The sequence below is a fragment of the Schistocerca cancellata genome, chromosome 8 (assembly GCF_023864275.1).
Source record: "Schistocerca cancellata isolate TAMUIC-IGC-003103 chromosome 8, iqSchCanc2.1, whole genome shotgun sequence".
In the NCBI taxonomy this organism is placed as follows: Eukaryota; Metazoa; Arthropoda; class Insecta; order Orthoptera; family Acrididae; genus Schistocerca; species Schistocerca cancellata.
This window is the reverse complement of record NC_064633.1, coordinates 460463865-460487743: the sequence shown is the minus strand read 5'-3', so window position 1 is coordinate 460487743 and position 23879 is coordinate 460463865. Positions and strand designations below refer to the sequence as shown.

The following is a 23879-nucleotide window of genomic DNA, read 5'->3' as shown; positions in this document are numbered from 1 at the left end:
ACTGGGGTTCTAATTGACTCTGAAAGTTTCTTGATTGTGGGCGAGAGACACGAAAGATAGGTTGGCATGGGACAAAATATATAAATCTTGGGCCTCCAATGACTGGAAACGTGTAATTTTCACGGATGACTTAAAGTTTGTTGTTCAAGTTTACTCAGAAAGGATTTTAAGGAGAGACACTAAAGAAGCAGTGAGAGCAGAGAATCTCGAACAGGTTACAAAATACCCTCCCAAGAAATGTTTTGGGGTTTCTTCACTGCAATGGCTCTGGGGCGCTAGTTCCAGTTGATGACATGATGAAGTGAAGTAAATACACTGAACTCGCTAGGCACACGGTTGTGCCATTCCTACAGAGCTTTTCAGATGGTAGATGAACATTTCTACATGATTTGGCCCTGTGTCACATTTCTAGAACAGTCAAGACGATCTTGGATGTCGGCCGCTGTGGACGAGCGGTTCTAGGCGCTTCAGTCCCGAACCACGCTACTGCTACGGTCGCAGATTCGAACCCTGCCTCGAGCATGGATGGGTGTGGTGCCCTTAGGTTAGTTAGGTTTAAGTAGTTCTAAGTCTAGCTGACTGATGACCTCAGATGTTTAAAGTCCCATAGGGCTTAGAGCCATTTGAACCATTTGATCTTGGATGAAAAATCAAATGTGTGAAATCTTGTGGGACTCAACTGCTAAGGTCATCAGTCCCTAAGCTTACACACTACTTAACTTTAATTACCCTAAGGACAAACACACACACCCATGCTCGAGGGAAGACTCTAACCTCTTGGATGAAAACAATATTAATGCGCTTCAGAGGCCTGGTAATTCGACTTAAACCCCATCGAAAATTATTTGTGGATTATCTTGAAAAGGTGTCTTGGTAAAATGAATTGCTCAACAAAAGAACGCATGTTAGTAACAGTGCTAAAAGAATGGTGTCATGACAACGAACAACGAAACACTTGTCCTAACCTGGTCGAATCTATGCCACAACGTGTTCAGAAGCCCGTTAAAGTTAGTTTTATGCATACCGTGCACACTTAAATTGTCCCAATTAATTTGCATACTTCTTTAGTTCGGGTGTTGGAGCAGTAAGTGTAATCCGTAAACAGTTCTAGTAACTAATTTTCTGCCCCTTCCCGTCGTATCGAAAGGAACCGGTACAGTTGGATTGGTCTGAAGCAATTGCAACATTACTTATGTTGCTCTCCATGTCCTGCTTGGGCTAAATGTTCATCATTACGTACTATGCAGCCTTCCCGACGTTCTGCCACATTAAAGTCGTACCTCTCTGGTTCAAAACTTTGTAAGTTTTATTTGTTGACAGAGACGAAGGTGTTGTACCGGCAGCATTTGTACGCTCCATCACACGAAGTTCCTGAAAATTCTCTCCTAAGTTTATTAAATGTTTTTCATTTGGCCTATAGAAGATGATACGACAGTTGTCATTAGTTCTCGTGTGGTGAAATCTTGATATTTGGATGTTGACGTCTTACAGAGTAGGAAAGTCTAACTGCTGAAATCATAAATCATCCCATTTTCTGTTCGTTAAAGCTCTGTGCGTGTTTGTACTTCTCTTGGAGTTGGATATCTGTGATCATTATAATATTTCTTATGTAGTATTATCTTATCATCGCCCTCAACTGTTGGTACATTGGTCAACTACTTTTGTACGTAGGCAGTTTTCTATCGTCTTAAGCGATTTTGTTAGAGCAGTCCTTATCTCTCGCAAAAAGAGTCCTCATCTATCTAGCGCACAGAAACCTGCTGCGAAAATAGGAAGTTACGCTGTTCCCGAGCAACTGAATTAGTTTGCGAGTATTATCAACTCTTAACTGCAGACTGAGCACTGGAAAAAACATAGTGTCCTTACAGATAGACGTGCCCAGTGTTTTAGATTACGAAGGAACTAGAGCATCGTTATATCTTTCCTGTATGTGATAGTAGGTGAGAAAGGTGAGCACTCCTGTACGCTACATTTCATTATTTTCATTTTTCTGGGTGATTAGTTAACCACAAGTAGCTGTTGTACTAATTTTGATACATGTCCGATAATATTTTGCATTTTTTTAAATAATTGGTTTACAATATCACGTTGAACCAATTCTAAGAATAACTGTACGTAGTTATCTTCGTGTGTTTTTAGAAGTTTAATGTTCCTTATGCTTAATGTCTAAAACCGTCACCACATTCGCATCAGGGACTGAAATTACTTCTTTTGATATTGTTCTTTTTATCAAACGACGGCAATCTGCAGTATTATATTGTGTCAATTGCCTGTAGTAACATCGTGTATTCCATTAATTTTTTAATTGGTGATATTGTCACTAGGACGAGTCCATGTTCAGTTTTTCGCATATAATGTATGATAGCTGTTTATTTCCCTAAAATTGGTGGACATTACAGTAGGGTCGACTTCCGTTGGTATGTTGTAGGAAATGATTCACATTAATCGTATCAAATGGAGAAGAAACAGTTACAGCCTTTTGTTATAATTAAGGTTTTTTATTAACAAAATATAATACTGATTTCATTAAACACAACAAACGGAGGCCTTGAAGGGCCTCGACTTCATTTGATATGTATATTTCTTAAACATATAAATATCTATGAAATACGTAGGTAACAAATGACAACGAAATAAATAGCTACTCTTCTTCGCAGTAACAACATTTTCCTCGCCATCTGGTGTCTCGTTTAACATAAAGTTCTCTTGGCAAAGACACTAGTTGAAGCAGAGTAGGTGAAAGACGAAGTGCGAAATATGCGATGAATTTACTGTGGAAAATGTTGTACTGCTACACAAATGAAAAAACAAATATCACTTAATAAATACTGGCCTGTTTTTCGCCAATACTGTTTGCATCTAGATTTAACATTAGAGAGCGCTGCAGAAAGCACTCTCTGGTAGTATTTCCGGCTAGACTGCCAAAAGCGATCTTTTACGAGAGGTTAGAGTGATCAGGTGGTTAACAGACGACTAGCAAGGCGGTACGAATCCGCGATCTGGCTATCGCAGCGAACGGTGGCAAAACGATCTAGCAAGCGCAGCGCTTGCCTGAACGTTGCGTCAGCCAGTGTTCTCTGACCTGTCGGGAGCAGACGCGCCCATTTCTCTCCGAGTCGTAGCTGGTGACGTTAATGGAGAGTGTCGTTTGACCTCGAACCAATGCGCGGACTAAAGAAGGAACAGCACAACAGTTTCACAGCCTGTTTTCCACAAGGAACTGACTTATATTGCTATAAAAGTATGAATGAAAGACACTTATTCGACTTTTCCCCCTCAAAAGCATGTCGATCTTGCGGTTAAGAGACTGTCAAAATACGTCGGCGGTTAGTGCGACGTCATAGCCTGCGGTATCTCGAATGCTGAAGCGAAGGTCGTGTCGACGCATTATCAGTCGACGTCGAGGTTCGTGCAGCGGCGTCCCCGGCCGCAGGTCGTTGCCACGGAAACCGCTAACAGCTGGCCGGCGTGGACGAGGCGTCGACGCGCACCTCCGCGAGTCGACCGTCGCAGGGAGGGGCGGGGTGCGTCTCGGTCGCCTCCGACGCCGCCACTGTGGCGGCCTCCGTGTTCTCGAAGGCGGGATTGTCCTGCGGTTTGCCGGCCGCCTGCCCCAGCGTCGAAGGCGGTTGGATGCTAGACAGCACAGACGCCGGCGGCGTCGCCGTGCCGGGCGACGCGGGCTTGGCCGGCGAGGGCTTGCTGTCTGTAAAGGTGCGACAGCAACTCGTAAGCTAAAGCGCAACAGTCCAGCTGTTCAGTATGTTCTGTGTGTGTCTACTCCACTGAAGAATTTATCACCAAAAACATTGCTTATTAAACTTAACCCCGGGCGTTAATACTGTTAAAGCTCCATATTCAAGTAGCATAGAACATTTCTTCGACAATAGCTAGGAATTTATCAGTAAGAGCTTCAGTAAATCTCTCCCCTGCTTTGTATAACTGCTTGCACCCAGTTTGACTAATTCAGTTTTTGGTAATTTCCAAGAATGATTGCCTATCGAAGTGGCGGGGTCCAAACGGTACATATCGAACTAGCGATTGTAAATCGATCATGCGACTGTCCTGTCAACGTTATGGTCAATTATTTGTGATCGTCATTTTTATCTGTTTTCCGTCGTTCCCTCTTAGTTGCTCTAAGTTACATACCTCCGCGAATTAATAGAAAAAAGGCAATTGTTCCCGTAACGTACACATCACATGGCCTTTCACATGACGACGAGTAAGGTAAGTCATCTCCTTTGTAATTACAAGTATTTTTGTAACGGATCACGCAACTTTTTTGGCGGGCGTTATGAGTATGTTTACGGTGGTACTGTAACAATGACAAAAGAAGACCGTTACAAAAATACTTGTAACTACAAAGGAGATGACTTACCTTACTCGTCGTCGGTGTTTTCGTCATGTGAAAGGCCATATGATATGTACGTTACGGGAACAATTCCCTTTTTTCTATTAATTCGCGGAGGTATGTAACTTGGAGCAAATAAGAGGGAGCGACGGGTAACAGATACAAATGACGATCACAAATAATTGATCATAACGCCGACAGCAGAGTCGCCTGATCGATTTACAATCGCACGTTCGAGATGTATCGTTAGGACGCCGCCACTTCGATAGGCAATCATTCTTGGAAATTACCCAGTTTTTTATGGAAATTGAACGGGAATGGAAGGAAAGGACAGGAAACGAAAGGGAAGGAACTAACGATATCATTAGCCTCGGGACTTTGAGTGGAATCAGCGGCGACGACTGAAAATGTGTGCCGGACCGGGACACGAACCACGGATTTCCTGCCTACTAGGCAGGAAACGATATCAGTGATACGATGCTGATAACATTGTTATCCTCAGTCAAAGTGAAGAGGAATTACATGATTTGTCGAACGGAATGAACAGTCTAATGAGTGCAGAATATAGATTGAGAGTAAATCGAAGAAAGACGACAGTAATGAGAAGTGGTACAAATGAGAACATCGAGAACCTTAACATCACGATTGATGGTTACGAAGTAGTTAAGGAATTCTGCTACCTGGGCAGTAAAATAACGAGCGACGGACAGAGCAAGGAGGACATCAAAAGCCGACTAGTACTGTCAAAAGGGGTGTTCCTGGCGAACAGAAGTCTTCTAATATCAAACATAGGCCGTAATTTGAGGAAGAAATTACTGAGAATATACGTCTGGAGTATAGCATTCTATGATAGTGAAACATGGACTGTGGGAAAACCGAAATAGAAGAGAATCGAAGCATTTGAGACTTAGTGCTTCAACTGAATAATGAAAATTAGATAGACTAATAGGTACGTAATGAGGAGGTTCTGTGCTGAATCGGAGAGGAAAAAGACATATGGAAAACACTGACAAGGAGAAGGTATAGGATGATAGGACATCTATTAAGACGTCAGGGAATGACTTCCATGGTTCTAGAGGGAGCTGTGGAGGCCAAAAACAGTAGAGGAAGACAGAGATTGGAATACATTCAGCAAATAGTTGAGGAAGTAGGTTTCAGGTGCTACTCTGAGATGAAGAGGTTGGCACAGGAGAGGAATTCGTGGCGGGCCACATCAAACCAGTCAGAAGACTGATGACTCTAAAAAAAAAAAAAAAAAAAAAAAAAGGCTGTTACGTTAACCATTGCGCCACCCGGACACAGTGTCTACTGCAAATACTCGAACCATCTCGACGCGCTCCCTGATCATCATCCATACTGAAGGTTGTGGGTACATTGCCCATCGAGACGAATCATTGATATGGATACGTGGTGTCTGTTCTTTGAGGCACACTTCCCTCCAATACTAAACTGGTGATCCGTTTATGGCGCAAAATGTGCCATACCAACCGATCCCTTCTTTTGGTCAAGTTGTGCCACAAATTTCTCGCCTCTCCATTTCTGTTCAGTGCTTCCTCTTTAGTTGCGCGATGTACTGATCTAATCCTCAACACTCTTCTGTAGCACCACATTTCAAAAGTCTCTATTCTCTTCTTGTTTTATCTGATTATATCCATGGTTTACTTCCATAGATGGCTACACTCTAGCAAAATACCTTCAGGAAAGATCTCCTAACACTTCTTTCTATAGTCAATGTTAACAAATTTCTCTTCTTCAGAAACTCTTACCTTAGCAGTTGCTATATCCTATTTCGACCATCATAATTTATTTTGCTGCCCAAATAGCAGCACTCATCTAACACTTTTAGTGTCTCCTTTCCTAATCTAATTTCCTCAGCATCACCTTATTTAATTCGACTATTATTATACAACGCAATTTTTAACATCTATCAAACACAGCCCACACAAAATATAAAGACAGGAAAGAGCAGTTGGAACTAAATGTGTGAATTAGAAGTACAATAAGTGTAATATTGAAAGAAACTAGATTGCAGAGTGGTAAATATGAGTAAGTTTTGTTACAGTGTAAAGGTTGGAAATTTTGAATATGTGGCCAAAATGAAGATGTGAAAAGGGTTCATGGATAGGAGCATTTAGACAGAGAGAGAGAGAGAGAGAGAGAGAGAGTAGGGGAAGAGAGGCAGAGAGAGAGAGAGTAGGGGAAGAGAGGCAGAGAGAGAGAGAGAGAGAGAGAGAGAGAGAGAGAGAGAGAGACAACAAACGTAGTTGGTGAAAGACACATACCAGGTTTTAGCCAAGCCTTGTCCAGGTTGAGAACGGGCAGCTCAAAAGTGAGGGCGAACACTGTGGATAACGTGAGCACAATGGCGACGTCACCCAGTGCGATGTGTACCTGCAAACAGAACAGACGGTCACTGCTAAGACAAAGTACAAGAGGTGGCACGTCTGAAAAGTCTCAAAAAATGTGTGTGAAATCTTATGGGACTTAACTGCTAAGGTCATCAGTCCCTAAGCTTATACAGTACTTTACCTAAACTATCCTAAGGACAAACACACACATTCATGCCCGAGGGAGGACTCGAACCTCCGCCGGGACCAGCCGCACAGTCCATGACTGCAGCGCCCAAGACCGCTCGGCTAATCCCGCGCGGCAGTGTAAAGTCTATGGTTATCAAAAAATGCACGGGACGAAAAAGCTCTTTTTCACGTTCTTTCAGTATATTATTAAGGGTGCAGTTATCATCAAGTATGCACCATAGTAAGTGTGCCAAGCCACAGCACGTTTATATGGAGTAAGTTAAGACAGAGTGTTATGAAAATTATACGTCTTCTATATTTGGTTGGCACTTACATGACGAAAATGTATGTTTGATCCACTGATATATATATTGTTTTTCTCCTGCGGAGATGATTGTAATAATCTAAAACGGTAGAGAATAAACATACAATTGTACGGCTGACGGCGCAAACATGCTTTTCTCAACTTATCTAACAGTTGTAGACAGCCACCTCTATTACGATCTTCAACCCCAATTCATTACATGGCAGTCACCGACTTAAGAAGGAGCTTTAGGAGTAGGAATACTACAACTAATTTTCACCATGACCATGCAAGTGCTGTGATTGCATACTTACCACCGAGAAGTGATCGTAGCTGATCGGAGCCCTGAGGGCGCCCAGCTCGTAGTAGAAGACGAGGAAGTGGATGAGGTAGGCGCTGTAGCACAGCTTGGCCAGGGGCTGGAAGCCCCACCAGCTCAGCAGTCTGCGGACGGGACCTGCCGCAGGACAATACCGCTGCAGACTCGTCAACAACTCCAAACACATCGCTACAGAGATGAAATCTCACATAATAAACACTTAGAAGCGTGGCATTAATGTCCCTTCTAAAGCTCGGGCAAGGAAGGAAGTCGCCGTGTCCCATCGTGGAATCTTTCCGGCATTTACCTTGGGCGGTTTTGGGAAAACACCGGGAACCTGAATCCGGATGGCCGGAGGAAAATTTAAATCACCGTCCTTCCGAAAACGAGTCTGATGTATTTCTGCTGCGCCACCTAGCTCGGTACACGAAATTTAAGCAGTAAAATCGATTTTCAAATTTTAGGCAGCCATCTGGTATTTTCAGACAAAAGAGACGATTCATCCTCGTGCGAATTAGTGACGAGACGAGGATGACAAAGGGAAAAGAGAGCTCTGCTCGAATTCAGGAACTGTTGCAGCATTCATATGAATTGATTTAATCCGTCCGAGCAGGCATCGGAAGGCCCACCGTTACCGACAGACCATCGTGTTATCCTCAGGCGATAGGCATGACAGGCATGAAGGGGCCGTTGTTGGTTTTCGTGACCAGAACTGCTACTTCTCAACCAGATAGCTCCTCAGATGGCCTCATAAGGGTTGTGTGCACCCCGATCGCCAACGGCACTCGGCAGATCCGCACGGTCAGCCATCCAAGGACTAGCCAGGTCCAACGACGTTTAACTTCGGTGTTCTGACGGGAACCGTTTGAACTGATTTAGTGGGACAGTAATTCAAGAAGACTGGGTTGGTGTATGAACCAAGTAAGTTGATATCAAAACAAGACAAAAAAGCTTTCGCGTAAATTGGAGTGATTTTACCTAGGAGCAAACTGGTACCGCAGGATACCGCTGGGTAACCAAATGTGGACATATTTCATTCAATTGATGTAGAAGTAGGTTTTTTAGACGCAGCTGATGATAGAACGTATATTCCATAATCGATCATGAATAATCAGCATCAATGAGTACAGCCTAAGGAAGTGTCTAACACTTCACAATAAAATACATCGCGACTACAAGCCTCTGAGATGATATCTTTAATATCCCCACAAACGGCTGATACCATTAGCAGCTCAGAGGTGTTGCTTATTGAGATTGACTATCTCCGATATGAGCCGTATACAGTGCACCTCGTGGGTCTATCCACTGTTATGGGAAAGAGGACACGCAGACAGCCACTACTTTAAGTCTTGCAGAGTACATCACATGGGTTACTACCGGTCACGCCTTCCTACTACACAGATTACGATCCTGCTATGAACGTGGACTTTCTGGCTCCCACTAGCGGTTTCTATTCAATGCGCTGCTTATGACGGCTTTGGCTTTGACATGTTCGTATCGGGAACGGGCAGAATATTGTTGTCAGCAACGACGGAGTGATTAGAAAACCAAAAATGTGAGACTAGGACTCGCGCTCTTACTTACGTGCGTAGATAATGATAACAACTGCGTGTGGTTCAATGACCTGTTGCAAGTCTTGCTATTGGATACCACTTAGCCTATTTACATGTCATTAACATACCCCAGTTACGCAACCGGGGAAAAGGCAACCTACATTTTAACTTGGAATCCGATCCACGTGTTGTTTCTGGCGATTCCTCACATCACTGGGAGGTGGAATTTGCAGGCACGCATTTTCTAGTAAGCCACCAAACCCTACAAGTGTACAGGTAGTTCATCTATAGGTTTTGAGGACTGAATTTGCGAGCATCGAAATATGTGACACATATGGCCCTCTCTACTGATTGCATTGATTTCTAAGTTTAAATTTCTTAAGCCGGTTTGGGTCGTAAACCTCAGTATTTGACATAAATTTCACGTTGATACCTCTAGCTGTTCCTGACAGAAAGTGGTTTCAAGAGACGGACAGACAGATAGAAGGACAGCAAATGCTACAAATAAAAAAATGATGTAATTGCAAACTAACAACTTTCGTATTTTTTTCCGTTACTTGTAGTCTGGAACCTTGCTTCTTACCAGGTTTCATGATTCTAGGTCAATGGACAGTACACTACAATTTTTGATGGGTGAGATTGCGAGTGTCAAAATATGTGATATACACTACTGGCCATTAAAATTGCTACACCAAGAAGAAATGCAGATTATAAACGGGTATTCATTGGACAAATATATTATACTATAACTAACACGTGATTACATTTTCACGCAGTTTGCGTGCATACATCTTGAGAAATCAGTACCTAGAACAACCACCTCTGGCCGTAATAACGGCCTTGATACGCCTGAGCATTGAGACAAACAGAGCTTGGATGGCATGTACAGGTACAGCTGCCCATGCAGCTTCAACACGATAGCTTCATCAAGAGTAGTGAATGGCTTATTGTGATGAGCCAGTTGCTCGGCCACCATTGACCAGACGTTTTCAATTGGTGAGAGATCTGGAGAATGTGCTGGCCAGGGCAGCAGTCTAACATTTTCTGTATCCAGAAAGGCCCGTAGAGGACCTGCAACATGCGGTCGTGCATGATCCTGCTGAAATGTGGGTTTCACAGGGATCGAATGAAAGGTAGAAATGGTTCAAATGGCTCTGAGCACTATGGGACTTAACATCTATGGTCATCAGTCCCCTAGAACTTAGAACTACTTAAACCTAACTAACCTAAGGACAGCACACAACACCCAGTCATCACGAGGCAGAGAAAATCCCTGACCCCGCCGGGAATCGAACCCGGGAACCCGGGCGTGGGAAGCGACAACGCTACCGCACGACCACGAGCTGCGGACAATGAAAGGTAGAGTCACGGGTCGTAACACATCTGAAATGTAACGTCCACTGTTCAAAGTGCCTTCAATGTGAACAAGAGGTGACCGAGACGTGTAACCAATGGCACCCCATACCATCACGCCGGGTGATAGGCCAGTATGGCGATGACGAATACACGCTTCCAACGTGCTAGTGATACGAGGCCGTTGGAATCCAGCACGGCGTTCCGTATTACCCTCCTGAACCCACCGAATCCATATTCTCCTTACAGTCATTGGATCTCGACCAACGCGACCAGGAATATCGCGATACGATAAACCACAATCGCAATAGGCTACAATCCGACCTTTATCAAAGTCGGAAACATGATGGTACGCATTTCTCCTCCTTACACGAGTCATAAAAACAACGTTTCACCAGGCAACGCCGGTCAGCTGCTGTATGTGTATGAGAAATCGGTTGGAAACTTTCCTCATGTCAACACGTTGTAGGTGTCGCCAGCGGCGCCAACCTTGTGTGAATGCTCTGAAAAGCTAATCATTTGCATATCACAGCATCTTCTTCCTGTCGGTTAAATTATCCTCGTGGTGTAGCAATTTTAATGGCCAGTAGTGTAAACGGCCACATCTTTTAATTACTCTGACTTAGAAGCGTCAGCTTTTACAGCGCCAACAAAAACAAGATTTCAACTTCATGCCTCAGCTGGTTCCTAAGAAAAATTCGTCTTAACAATCCGACAGACACACATGCGGACAAAAAAACAGTTATCGTGTAAGAGTTTCGTTTTTATCGATTGAGGTACGGATCCATAAAAATGGTGTCCAATGTTTCGAATCCATAGCTATCCCATATACAAAAATACCTGCGTTATTTCGGACAAAAATCCATTACAGACATCTTTAGTGTAAAAGGAGTAACTCGTCTGGAGCGTGATTGAATATTGTATTGTAGGAACAAAAAGGCGTTTGAGTAATAAAAGTTACTTATACACTCTTTTCTTGAACCTCTATCACAGTTTCAGTATCCCTTTGGGAAACGGAATGTTGGTACATCACTTGCCGGTGGAATTGTACAGCCACCTCAAGACAGTAGGTGCATTAGTGTGGCAGTTGATGGACGTGGCCTCTGGCAAGGAAGCGACGCCTCCGGTATCAGAGGAGGGGACAGGATAGAGGTCTGGCAGGTGCCTACCTGCGTATCCTCGCTCGCAGGCGAAGATGATCCAGGCGACGACGAGGGCCCAGGCGAGCGGGTGCAGCGCGCTGAAGAAGGCGGCCTCCAGGGGGTTGTACGGCTTGACGTAGTAGGCGTGCAGCGAGTACACCACGGCGAGCGCGCACGCCGTCGACGCCACCCAGCACACGCACACCGTCGCCTGCGGGGACAGAGCAACGGTGCTGCGTAACAGACTCGGCGCACACACGAAGCTACAGTGTTGCCTCACATTACTCTTCCACTTCTTCTCCGAGACTCGACGTTTCGAACTTCTACTGGGATATATCCCTCAGGAGTCTTCTAGTTGTCAAACACTGTAAAATGCCAGTGTCGTATTCGCTTACAACATGCAGTTTTCCCGGACTTTTTGTTTAAACCGATGAATGGCGAATTTTACCCATAACTCCACTTCCTAAGAAAAAAAAAAAACAACTTCTTAAGAAGGTTCCTGTAGAGGAGTCGACACGTCGAGTTTGGAAAAGAAGGGAATATGGTGCAGACTAACGACCCAGACGATTTTATCTACAGTGCCAACAGTCACGAAAGAATGCAGACTGACACTGTAAACGTGCTGGGTCTACGGACGTGGACACACTTATCAGCACCCTCTTCTACGCCTTAGGGATACATTTGTAGACCAGACGAGTCTGAGTTGAGTTGCGTGATGTTTAAGAAATCCAGCTGTATGAACAAGAGCCGTGAAAACAACTGTTACCAACAAATGGAGTCATTTTATAAATTCTTCCTCGGCCGTTATTTTATTTAATTTTATTTTTTTGCTGCATGGGCGTGGACGATCATTTGAAACACACATATTTTCTGATTATCTAGTCTGTATACCGGTAGCTCCAAGTATTTAAATTCTACCAAATCAGAGAGTGTCAACCTCGTGTAACAGAGTCGGTTATTTCTAAACTGCCCAGAAAAATCAGGTGCATCCACTTCTCCAGGAAATTTGCTTCGGGATGCTTCTGTTCCGTTATTTATCACCTGAACTGTCATTTCAAGCTTTTATCAATCATCCAGAGGAATTTTTATTACTATTCGACAGATAGATATTACTTTGCGTGTTGGCATATGCAATTTTCTCTTTTTTAAAAAAACTTTCGCTCGATGTGGTATCACCATTTTCATAACCTTTTTCAGCTTGAATAGACATAAACACCAATGTGAACAATGACGCTAGATGCAGCTATTAGCCCAATGAACGGCTTATTTCAATAGTGGTACAAGTCCATTTTTGTTCATATTAAGATACAGAGCCCTAAAGTTAAATGAGCGCTGAAAAATCTGCAGTTGAGATACGAGAAATATTCAAGCATATGGCTTCTTGCTAGAGATTAACCTTTATTTCTGTTTGTTTGGCTCATTAACTTCAGAAGCGTTATCGACAGAAAGGTGGAAGTAATGGACTTGTACCACTATTGAAATAAGCACTTCAAATAATGCCGGGGAAAGATTTTTATACTCAATCTAACTTGAGTGATGTTTCTTTAGGAAAACGAAGATAGGCTTATCACAAATGAAAACTATATTTCCGTAGTTAATACTTTGTTTTGTTGTTCATATAATTATGTAATACGGTTTTTATTGTCTCTTGCGCTATTTCCTTTTGTCACTGTGTTCAGTGTTCTACTCCAAGTGTACACCGAGCTCTCCGCTATGCGCCATTATATTATTGCGTTGATTACCTTGATGTGGAATTCGATTTCTGTTTGCATACAACTGGAGCCATCTGCGTATTTCTTACCATCGACGTGGCACCAGATCAGGCATTTCTCGGCTTGCAACTTCCGTGGTGAAGTCCCGCTTCCGCATCTGCCGGTTTGTACCATTTGTGAACGTCATTCGTACCAGTTTGAACTTTACTCCGAGCTCCGAGTAGCTAAACTCGCCTGTTGTGTACATAGAGAACTATTTGCGTTTGTATTCAGTAGGGCACAAATCTAACAGTTGAAGCGACTGCTCGTGATAAGCAGAAAGTTCGTGTCAGGTCCCGGTCTGCCACAAATTTCCAGCTGTGTCGACATAATCATAATGAGCCCCTACTTTAATTGTTGCACACAAGAGTAGTCGCAAAGTGGAAGAGCACAGTGGTGGTACTTACGATAGAGAGGTGCGTTTTGCGGCCCTTGGTGTGGAAGAGCAGCCAACCCAGCCCCAGGCCCACGAGGAAGGGGCTGGCCCGCGTGTAGGTGGCCGCGTACACTCCTGGGAAGAAGGCGTCTCTCACATCGTCCCTGCAACACGAGGGCTCCAGTTTAGACACAAGGCGCTGCGGATGCTGTGAACATTCTGCACTCGGAGACAACCGTTCCTGCAGCTAGCTACAGGGTGTTTCAAAAATGACCGGTATATTTGAAACGGCAATAAAAACTAAACGAGCAGCGATAGAAATACACCGTTTGTTGCAATATGCTTGGGACAACAGTACATTTTCAGGCGGACAAACTTTCGAAATTACAGTAGTTACAATTTTCAATAACAGATGGCGCTGCAAGTGATGTGAAAGATATAGAAGACAACGCAGTCTGTGGGTGCGCCATTCTGTACGTCGTCTTTCTGCTGTAAGCGTGTGCTGTTCACAACGTGCAAGTGTGCTGTAGACAACATGGTTTATTCCTTAGAACAGAGGATTTTTCTGGTGTTGGAATTCCACCGCCTAGAACACAGTGTTGTTGCAACAAGACGAAGTTTTCAACGAAGGTTTAATGTAACCAAAGGACTGAAAAGCGATACAATAAAGGACCTGTTTGAAAAATTTCAACGGACTGGGAACGTGACGGATGAACGTGCTGGAAAGGTAGGGCGACCGCGTACGGCAACCACAGAGGGCAACGTGCAGCTAGTGCAGCAGGTGATCCAACAGCGGCCTCGGGTTTCCGTTCGCCGTGTTGCAGCTGCGGTCCAAATGACGCCAACGTCCACGTATCGTCTCATGCGCCAGAGTTTACACCTCTATCCATACAAAATTCAAACGCGGCAACCCCTCAGCGCCGCTACCATTGCTGCACGAGAGACATTCGCTAACGATATAGTGCACAGGATTGATGACGGCGATATGCATGTGGTCAGCATTTGGTTTACTGACGAAGCTTATTTTTACCTGGACGGCTTCGTCAATAAACAGAACTGGCGCATATGGGGAACCGAAAAGCCCCATGTTGCAGTCCCATCGTCCCTGCATCCTCAAAAAGTACTGGTCTGGGCCGCCATTTCTTCCAAAGGAATCATTGGCCCATTTTTCAGATCCGAAACGATTACTGCATCACGCTATATGGACATTCTTCGTGAATTTGTGGCGGTACAAACTGCCTTAGACGACACTGCGAACCCCTCGTGGTTTATGCAAGATGGTGCCCGGCCACATCGCACGGCCGACGTCTTTAATTTCCTGAATGAATATTTCGCTGATCGTGTGATTGCTTTGGGCTATCCGAAACATACAGGAGGCGGCGTGGATTGGCCTCCCTATTCGCCAGACATGAACCCCTGTGACTTCTTTCTGTGGGGACACTTGAAAGACCAGGTGTACCGCCAGAATCCAGAAACAATTGAACAGCTGAAGCAGTACATCTCATCTGCATGTGAAGCCATTCCGCCAGACACGTTGTCAAAGGTTTCGGGTAATTTCATTCAGAGACTACGCCATATTATTGCTACGCATGGTGGATATGTGGAAAATATCGTACTATAGAGTTTCCCAGACCACAGCGCCATCTGTTGTTGAAAATTGTAGCTACTGTAATTTCGAAAGTTTGTCTGCCTGAAAATGTACTGTTGTCCCAAGCATATTGCAACAAACGGTGTATTTCTATCGCTGCTCGTAGTTTTTATTGCCGTTTCAAATATACCGGTTATTTTTGAAACACCCTGTATCATGGCAACAGTTCTTCCATTAACAAGGCACTCTCTGGTCAAAAAGCGTAACTGCGAGGCAAAATATCGTTCTACAAACAAGTACAAGGCGGAAGGGTAAAAATTATGTAAGTGACTTAAGGTTGGGTGCAAGAAACAGCAACTCCTGGACAATTTTACTGTCTCGCAAATTAGGATTGACTTCCTAGGGGAAAATACTGTTACGAACAGGGGAAGATTACAGAAATAACTGCAATACTTCCAATATATAACCCAAGGGTTGGCACCACAGTGCTGAACTAGTGGTGGCCGCATTGGAGATGGTATGCACTCGTATGAGCTTTCATTTGACTTAGAAACCAGTTATGGGGGAACCTACAGTTTACTGTGTATTTCAAGTCACAGTGAAACTTGGGTATTTCTTGTAGTAGGAATTATTGTAAGCGGTGAAACAAGCGATATGTGACATGAAAAATTCTAGGGTGATCCACTGATTGAACTCGAACTACTTTCAGATTTTTACTCTATCACCCAGTTACCCACCGAGCCACTGTCGGATGGCGGGGCAGGGTGGAAGGAGGGGGGAGGCCATGGACGAGAAAAATGAGAAGGGATAGGAGAGTGGGAGTAATGGAGGTGGAGGGCGGCCAGAAAGAATGAGAGAGGCTTGTTGAGAGAAAGGTAGTGAAGTCAGGACTGAGAGAGAATGGTGGGTGTGGAGAGAAAGAAGATTAAGAGAGGGGGCGGGGAAAGGAGAGAGAGAAAGAAAGGAATGTTAGTGTAATATCTCTTTACCTTCTATTAATTATCGCTGCACAGTTCTATGAGTGAATTACGTTTCCTACTTGACCATCTATATACTCGCAGAATCGATGCGCAAAGTAGTACTACTCCATGAGCGTATAATTACTCTTTGTAATATTCTCTCTGGTGTGTTGTGAGGACTTCTAGGTTCTTCTCCGTGCCGAATAGCCGCATTGAATAATTGTAATTTTGCTATAGAGATTACTGGAAGAAAGAGATGGAAAATATATTGTATGCTACTCAAGGAAATATATAGTGAGCATTCACATCAAAGGTGTGTAAGAAATTTCATTATATATGTATTCTCTAATTGGAAGTTTGCACGGAAGTGTCGTTTCGTTGGTAGTCAGAAGGGAACTTCCGAAGAATTGGAAACGAACCTGCAATTATTAGCCGGCCGCGGTGGTCTAGCGGTTCTGGCGCTGCAGTCCGGAACCGCGGGACTGCTACGGTCGCAGGTTCGAATCCTGCCTCGGGCATGGGTGTGTGTGATGTCCTTAGGTTAGTTAGGTTTAAGTAGTTCTAAGTTCTAGGGGACTTATGACCTAAGATGTTGAGTCCCATAGTGCTCAGAGCCATTTGGACCATTTTTTGCAATTGTTAGATCCCAGAGCTCCATTATTTCATCGGATAGTTAAACTCTATCAAAGCAAACTTTCCGCTTGATCTGAGATTTCCCGACTGACTACGCAACGCAAGAAAAAGCAAGACATTTTATTTACACAGGATTGCAGATCGCTTCGAATCATCGAGACTGCGGACAAGGAGAGTCATCGTCGGATTCTGATTAAACAAGTAAAGCTTACTTATAACTGTCTTGAGCGACTGTGATGACTGTGATATGGCTGCTTATGAATGAGATCATTAATAAAATACTAATAACTAACTTTCCTCCTAACCAGCAACCAGTATAAAAACAATATTAATTAAAATTATATGAGGAATTCGGGAGAGAGAAAGGAGAGACCAGTACAGTGCGTCGTCACCGTCCACAAATAGGAACGAACGAAAACAAAAAGTGAAATAGCCGATACGAGCTAAGAATAAGTCTGTATACGAGGTATTTTTCTGCTTCTCTCTTAGCCGATATCTGTATATACGAGTAAATAGTCTGTTTCCCCACTAGTAAGCCAGTTCCCGGTGTAGGAGTCACTGCATTTAAGACCTAAAGCTTTAATGGTGGAATAATCTTCCGTCTGTGAGATTCGCATTCCTCGAAAGCGTTCGTATAGCTGTTACATCTGCCCAACATTGAAGTTGATCTTCGACGAAAGAGGAAAGTAAGTTTATGAGCGAGAGTTGAGTGAGAGAGGGTATACTCACTCGAGACTGCGGACGTCAGCCCAGGGGAACTTGAGGATGTAGGTGAGGCAGAAGGCGACGATGAGGGGCACGAGCAGCAGACCTCCCAGCAGGCCGCGTGCGACGCGCGGCCACCGGAACATGGGGTACAGCACCAGCGGGCTCAGCCAGTAGAGCTGCGTGTCCGCCGACAGGTACCACGACTGCACCACGCACTGCAGCACACAGGGAGATCCAAACCAATGGGAGACATCGTCTTGACAGGACAAAAACACAACTTTTATTGGGGTTTTCTACACATAGGAAGGTCTAGATCCATTTACTGCTATCCTTACAGGAGTCGTGGTGCAAGTCTGCAATTTTCCAGTATCCATACCCTCTCGAAATACACTCCTGGAAATGGAAAAAAGAACACATTGACACCGGTGTGTCAACCCACCATACTTGCTCCGGACACTGCGAGAGGGCTGTACAAGCAATGATCACACGCACGGCACAGCGGACACACCAGGGACCGCGGTGTTGGCCGTCGAATGGCGCTAGCTGCGCAGCATTTGTGCACCGCCGCCGTCAGTGTCAGCCAGTTTGCCGTGGCATACGGAGCTCCATCGCAGTCTTTAACACTGGTAGCATGCCGCGACAGCGTGGACGTGAACCGTATGTGCAGTTGACGGACTTTGAGCGAGGGCGTATAGTGGGCATGCGGGAGGCCGGGTGGACGTACCGCCGAATTGCTCAACACGTGGGGCGTGAGGTCTCCACGGTACATCGATGTTGTCGCCAGTGGTCGGCGGAAGGTGCACGTGCCCGTCGACGTGGGACCGGACCGCAGCGACGCACGGATGCACGCCAAGACCGTAGGATCCTACGCAGTGCCGTAGGGGACCGCACCGCCACTTCCCAGCAAATTAGGGACACTGTTGCTCCTGGTGTATCGGCGAGGACCATTCGCAACCGTCTCCATGAAGCTGGGATACGGTCCCGCACACCGTTAGGCCGTCTTCCGCTCACGCCCCAACATCGTGCAGCCCGCCTCCAGTGGTGTCGCGACAGGAGTGAATGGAGGGACGAATGGAGACGTGTCGTCTTCAGCGATGAGAGTCGCTTCTGCCTTGGTGTCAATGATGGTCGTATGCGTGTTTGGCGCCGTGCAGGTGAGCGCCACAATCAGGACTGCATACGACCGAGGCACACAGGGCCAACACCCGGCATCATGGTGTGGGGAGCGATCTCCTACACTGGCCGTACACCACTGGTGATCGTCGAGGGGACACTGAATAGTGCACGGTACATCCAAACCGTCATCGAACCCATCGTTCTACCATTCCTAGACCGGCAAGGGAACTTGCTGTTCCAATAGGACAATGCACGTCCGCATGTATCCCGTGCCACCCAACGTGCTCTAGAAGGTGTAAGTCAACTACCCTGGCCAGCAAGATCTCCGGATCTGTCCCCCATTGAGCATGTTTGGGACTGGATGAAGCGTCGTCTCACGCGGTCTGCACGTCCAGCACGAACGCTGGTCCAACTGAGGCGCCAGGTGGAAATGGCATGGCAAGCCGTTCCACAGGACTACATCCAGCATCTCTACGATCGTCTCCATGGGAGAATAGCAGCCTGCATTGCTGCGAAAGGTGGATATACACTGTACTAGTGCCGACATTGTGCATGCTCTGTTGCCTGTGTCTATGTGCCTGTGGTTCTGTCAGTGTGATCATGTGATGTATCTGACCCCAGGAATGTGTCAATAAAGTTTCCCCTTCCTGGGACAATGAATTCACGGTGTTCTTATTTCAATTTCCAGGAGTGTACATCTAATACATTTACTTCGGTATTTCCTTCAGACAAGTTTTACTCGTTAAAACTCAGACACTACTGTCACAGAGTACATTTGACAGTACCGTACGCTTGTACAGTCGAAGCACAGGACTCTGTGTAGGGCTGCGACGAAACTTGTAGGCCAACCACTGGCTCTAAATGGCCGTTGAAATGGTGTGAGGCGCTGCAGCAGCTGATGATAGCGCTGGCAGCTGGAATTGCTCTGCATATAGTAGAATCAGCAAAAGAAGATCCCTGGCAGCTGGCAGCGTCGTCGCCAGTTTACCAGCTGCGAAGCTCACGCGGCTGCAGGTGAATACAATAGCCATCTATAGATCTGTGGCAACACTGAAGCGTTGCCGTGGATACGTTTACAAAATCGCGTTACCCGATAGGTTGTAGCAGGCATGCAAAGCTGTCAGGGATCAACTTAAACGCTGATTGACTACAGCGGCCGAGGTCCAGATCTACGCTCTCTGGCGGGCTTTCAGAGTAGCCAGGCTGTAATACCAAAATTACAAGAAGGGGAACTATGTCCGAGTGTTTCTGAGATTCGTTCATATCGCCCAACGATGATATTTTCCTGTACGCACAAGAATTGTCAGTGACAAAATGATTCTGATCTTGTCTTATAAGTTGTTTATGTATACTGAAAACATTACAAGCTCTGTTACGTTTCCTTGGGACACACGTGGTGTTACTTTCGTTTCTCTTGAGCACTCACCATCCATTGTAACATACATTCCTCGAGCCAGTCAAGTACTTGTGAAGATACTCTGTATGATTGTATCTCAGCTAATAATTGACCATGTGGTACAGTGACAAATGACTTACAGGAATCGAGGGAGACAGAATCTACATGTTCGTCTTCATACGTTGTTACGATAAATTTCTGCAGACGCCTCTGGCTGCCTCAAGATATTACACTTGGGTTATAGTTGATGTTGAGATGTAAAATGTGCAGAGTAATATAGCACATTCCGTCAATAGCTACTGTACTGGGTGGTTAAACTGCAGCTACTTACAGAGTTCCAGTGCGGGCTATAATTATACTGTATGGCAGTGAATCTTGGTAGATATGCTAATGCGTTAATGGCGAACCGATTTACACTGGAAGCAAATTAGTTACAATTTTGGCCACCGGGTGCAAATTTGTTGCTGTACAGCAACTTGTCGACAACGCTGGTGATCATGCTGGTGAAATAGGGTTAGCGGCGGTTAGTAATAATATCAGCGGTACTCCTTTCTCACTTATTTACTTTTTACGCTCACGTCCCGTTCCTAATGCATTACATAGGGAAACATTTCTGTACGTCTTTCTTGCATTCACAGTGCCAAGTTTGCACCTGGTGGCCAAGATTGGAACTATTGTTTTTCAACGAAGATCTTTGCCGGATTACAGCATTGGACTATGTAACAAGTTTCGCTGCGACGGGATAATTACAATCCATACTGGATCTCTGTGAGTAGCTGAACTTCAGTTATGACAATTGGGTACTATGCGTGTTTTAGCTCTGAAGATGGCCTACTTCGGCTGAAACTGACCGTATAAATACCGGGTGATCCAAAAGTCAGTATAAATTTGAAAACTTAATAAACCACGGAATAATGTAGATAGAGAGGTAAAAATTGACACTCACGCTTGGAATGACATGGGTTTTATTAGAACCAAAAAAACAAAAGTATTGCTAGACGCATGAAAGATCTCTTGCGCGCGTCGTTTGGTGATGATCGTGTGTTCAGCCGCCACTTTCGTCATGCTTGGCCTCCCATGTCCCCAGACCTCAGTCGGTGCGATTATTGGCTTTGGCGTTACCTGAAGTCGCAAGTGTATCGTGATCGACCGACATCTCTAGGGATGCTGAAAGACAACATCCGACGCCAATGCCTCACCATAACTCCGGACATGCTTTACGGTGCTGTTCACATTATTCCTCGACTACAGCTATTGTTGAGGAATGATGGTGGACATATTGAGCATTTCCTGTAAAGACTATCATCTTTGCATCGTCTTACTTTGTTATGCTAATTATTGCTATTCTGATCAGATATCTGTCGGATATTTTTTGAAGTTTTATATTTTTTTGGTTCTAATAAAGCCCCATTTCATTCCAAGCATGTGTGTGAATTTGTATCTCTCTATCTACATTATTCCGTGATTTATTCGGTTTTCAAATTGATACTGACTTTTTGATCACCCGGTAAATACTGATCTAGACTGTGCTTTGTTTAGACACTGGCAGTCTGACTGCTGTGAGATGTAGGAGGTGCGGGCAGGAAGCGGAGCGGGGACTCACCACCTCGCCGGGCGGCTGGTAGTTGTTGATGTAGAGCAGGTTGCGCCACCAGGAGGCGCGGCAGCGGCGCGTCTCCTCGGCCATGACGCCGCTCCACAGCGGGCCGGAGCCCAGGTGGCGCGACAGCGTCGCGTACAGCCAGATGACGACGGCGTAGACGGGCGTCAGGCGGATGTAGCGGTACACGTAGAAGTTGACCAGGCCGAAGGGCCGGCCCTGCGAGCGGTCGCGCAGGAACACGAACGACAGCAGCATGCCGCTCACCACGAAGAACGTGTTCACGGCCAGGCTGCCGCCGTTAGACACCGGCATCTGCGTCCAGTCGTACTTGAGCTGCAACACGACGACGCTCGTTAGAGCGCGCTCGCTACACTACGAGCCGCCGTAAAACTGGACTATCACTGCGGTCGATATCGAGTCCGTCCAACTGCGCGAGTGTTCCGTGGCTTAGAATCAGGTGACAGTGAACGTGGGCATAAGTCACTCCTAATACAACATATTCAGTTCCGCACATCTACAGGTACAACACTAATAAAATTTTTTAGAGAATTTAAACAGGAGAAAACACATCTTTCAACACATAAAACAACTCAGTTAGCCATATTTGCACTTCCAACCATCGGAAATCTTGGAGAGAAACAAACCAGTAAGTTAAAATATTTCACATATTTTTATTCAGTAATGACGCACGGGATAATGTACTGGGGTAATTTATCTTTAGCAAAGAAAGTTTCCATACTTCAACAACGTGCTGTAAGAATAATATGTCGTGCTCATCCACGACCACCTTGGCGGTATCAGTTTCAGGAGTTAGGCTTCACAGTGCATTTATTCCTTCATGAAGCTGTTCAAATGTGTGTGAAATCTTATGGGACTTAACTGCTAAGGTCATCAGTCCCTAAGCTTACACACTATTTAACCTAAATTATCCTAAGGACAAACACGCACTCCCATGCCCGAGGGAGGACTCGAACCTACGCCGGGACCAGCCGCACAGTCCATGACTGCAGCGCCGCAGACCTCTCGGCTAATCCCGCGCGGCTTCATGAAGTTCGTTGTGAATATAGTTCTAAAAAAACAATGACGAAGGCATTTACAATGCCGGAGGAAAAATGACATCCACTATCCCACATTAAGTTTGTCTTTAGCGCTAAAACGGCTGCACAATTCTGCCACCAAAAATTTTAATCACTTGTCCACTGTTTCACAATGTCTCCCAGACGTAAAGTTAAGTCTGAAAACAAGCTGAAAAAGTTTTTCCTTAACAACTCTTTCTTTTCAGTAGAAGAATTTCTACCTATGTGATACGTAAATGTTAGTGGATAGGAATTGTGAACTCACATCAATATTAAAAAAAGTAAATGTTGAGCATGTAGGCATTTTATACATGAATGTGTAATGTGAATGTAAAATGACTCTTTTGACATCGTTATGATTCATACATTTTCATGTATTGGAGCTGCGCAACTCTAAGTATTTGAAAAATGTCATGTTACAACCTTGAGATGCCGATAAAATTATTTAGACAACCATTTTTGGTAGACTGACCAACATCAGATTCATAAAAGTATTCACAGCATCATATTAGCCGAAATATAAAATCACTAACATCAGGTGATAAAACCATGAATTGGACACTGTTACTATATCATAGTACAAATTATATCGTCAATCTATAAAAACTACGACAGGTAGTACACTCATTCATGTTATGTACTTTATATTCGTGTATAATAACTGTGGCAACGGCCTTGCCGCAGTGGATACTCCGGTTCCCGTGCGGTCACCGAAGTTAAGCGCTGTCGGGCGTGGCCGGCACTTGGATGGGTGACCATCCAGCCGCCATGCGCTGTTGCCATTTTTCGTGGAGCACTCAACCTCGTGATGCCAATTGAGGAGCTACTCAACCGAATAGAAGCGGCTTCGGTCAAGAATACCATCATAACGACTGGGAGAGCGGTGTGCTGACCCCACGCCCCTCCTATCCGCATCCTAAGATGAGGATGACACAGCGGTCGGATGGTCCCGGTAGGCCACTCGTGGCTTGAGAGTGCTTTTTAGTATAATAACTGTGTCTGATGTATGGTTTTATCATCTGCCATGATTTTATTTTTCGCCTAATACCACCCGCCTGGGCGGGGCTGTTAATGAGTCACGCCTGCCCAAGTGAACAGCAACGAAAGAACGTTCCGAAGGGAAAAAGACATTGCA

At 45.0% G+C, this 23879-nt stretch overlaps 1 protein-coding gene across 1 annotated transcript in view; it reads right to left on the bottom strand.

Annotated features, from left to right (window-relative positions):
• Nucleotides 1-2484: 2484 nt before the first annotated feature.
• LOC126094778 (O-acyltransferase like protein-like) overlaps nt 2485-23879 on the bottom strand; it is a 38582-nt gene continuing 17187 nt past the window's right edge. The window contains exons 6-12 of the mRNA XM_049909334.1: nt 21669-22001; nt 17575-17768; nt 13697-13829; nt 11566-11749; nt 7486-7628; nt 6634-6742; nt 2485-3706 (exon numbers count right to left, since the gene is read on the bottom strand). Of these exons, the coding sequence (XP_049765291.1) occupies nt 3453-3706; nt 6634-6742; nt 7486-7628; nt 11566-11749; nt 13697-13829; nt 17575-17768; nt 21669-22001 (1350 nt within the window). The 3' untranslated portion in view covers nt 2485-3452. The remainder of the gene's footprint in view (nt 3707-6633; nt 6743-7485; nt 7629-11565; nt 11750-13696; nt 13830-17574; nt 17769-21668; nt 22002-23879) is intronic.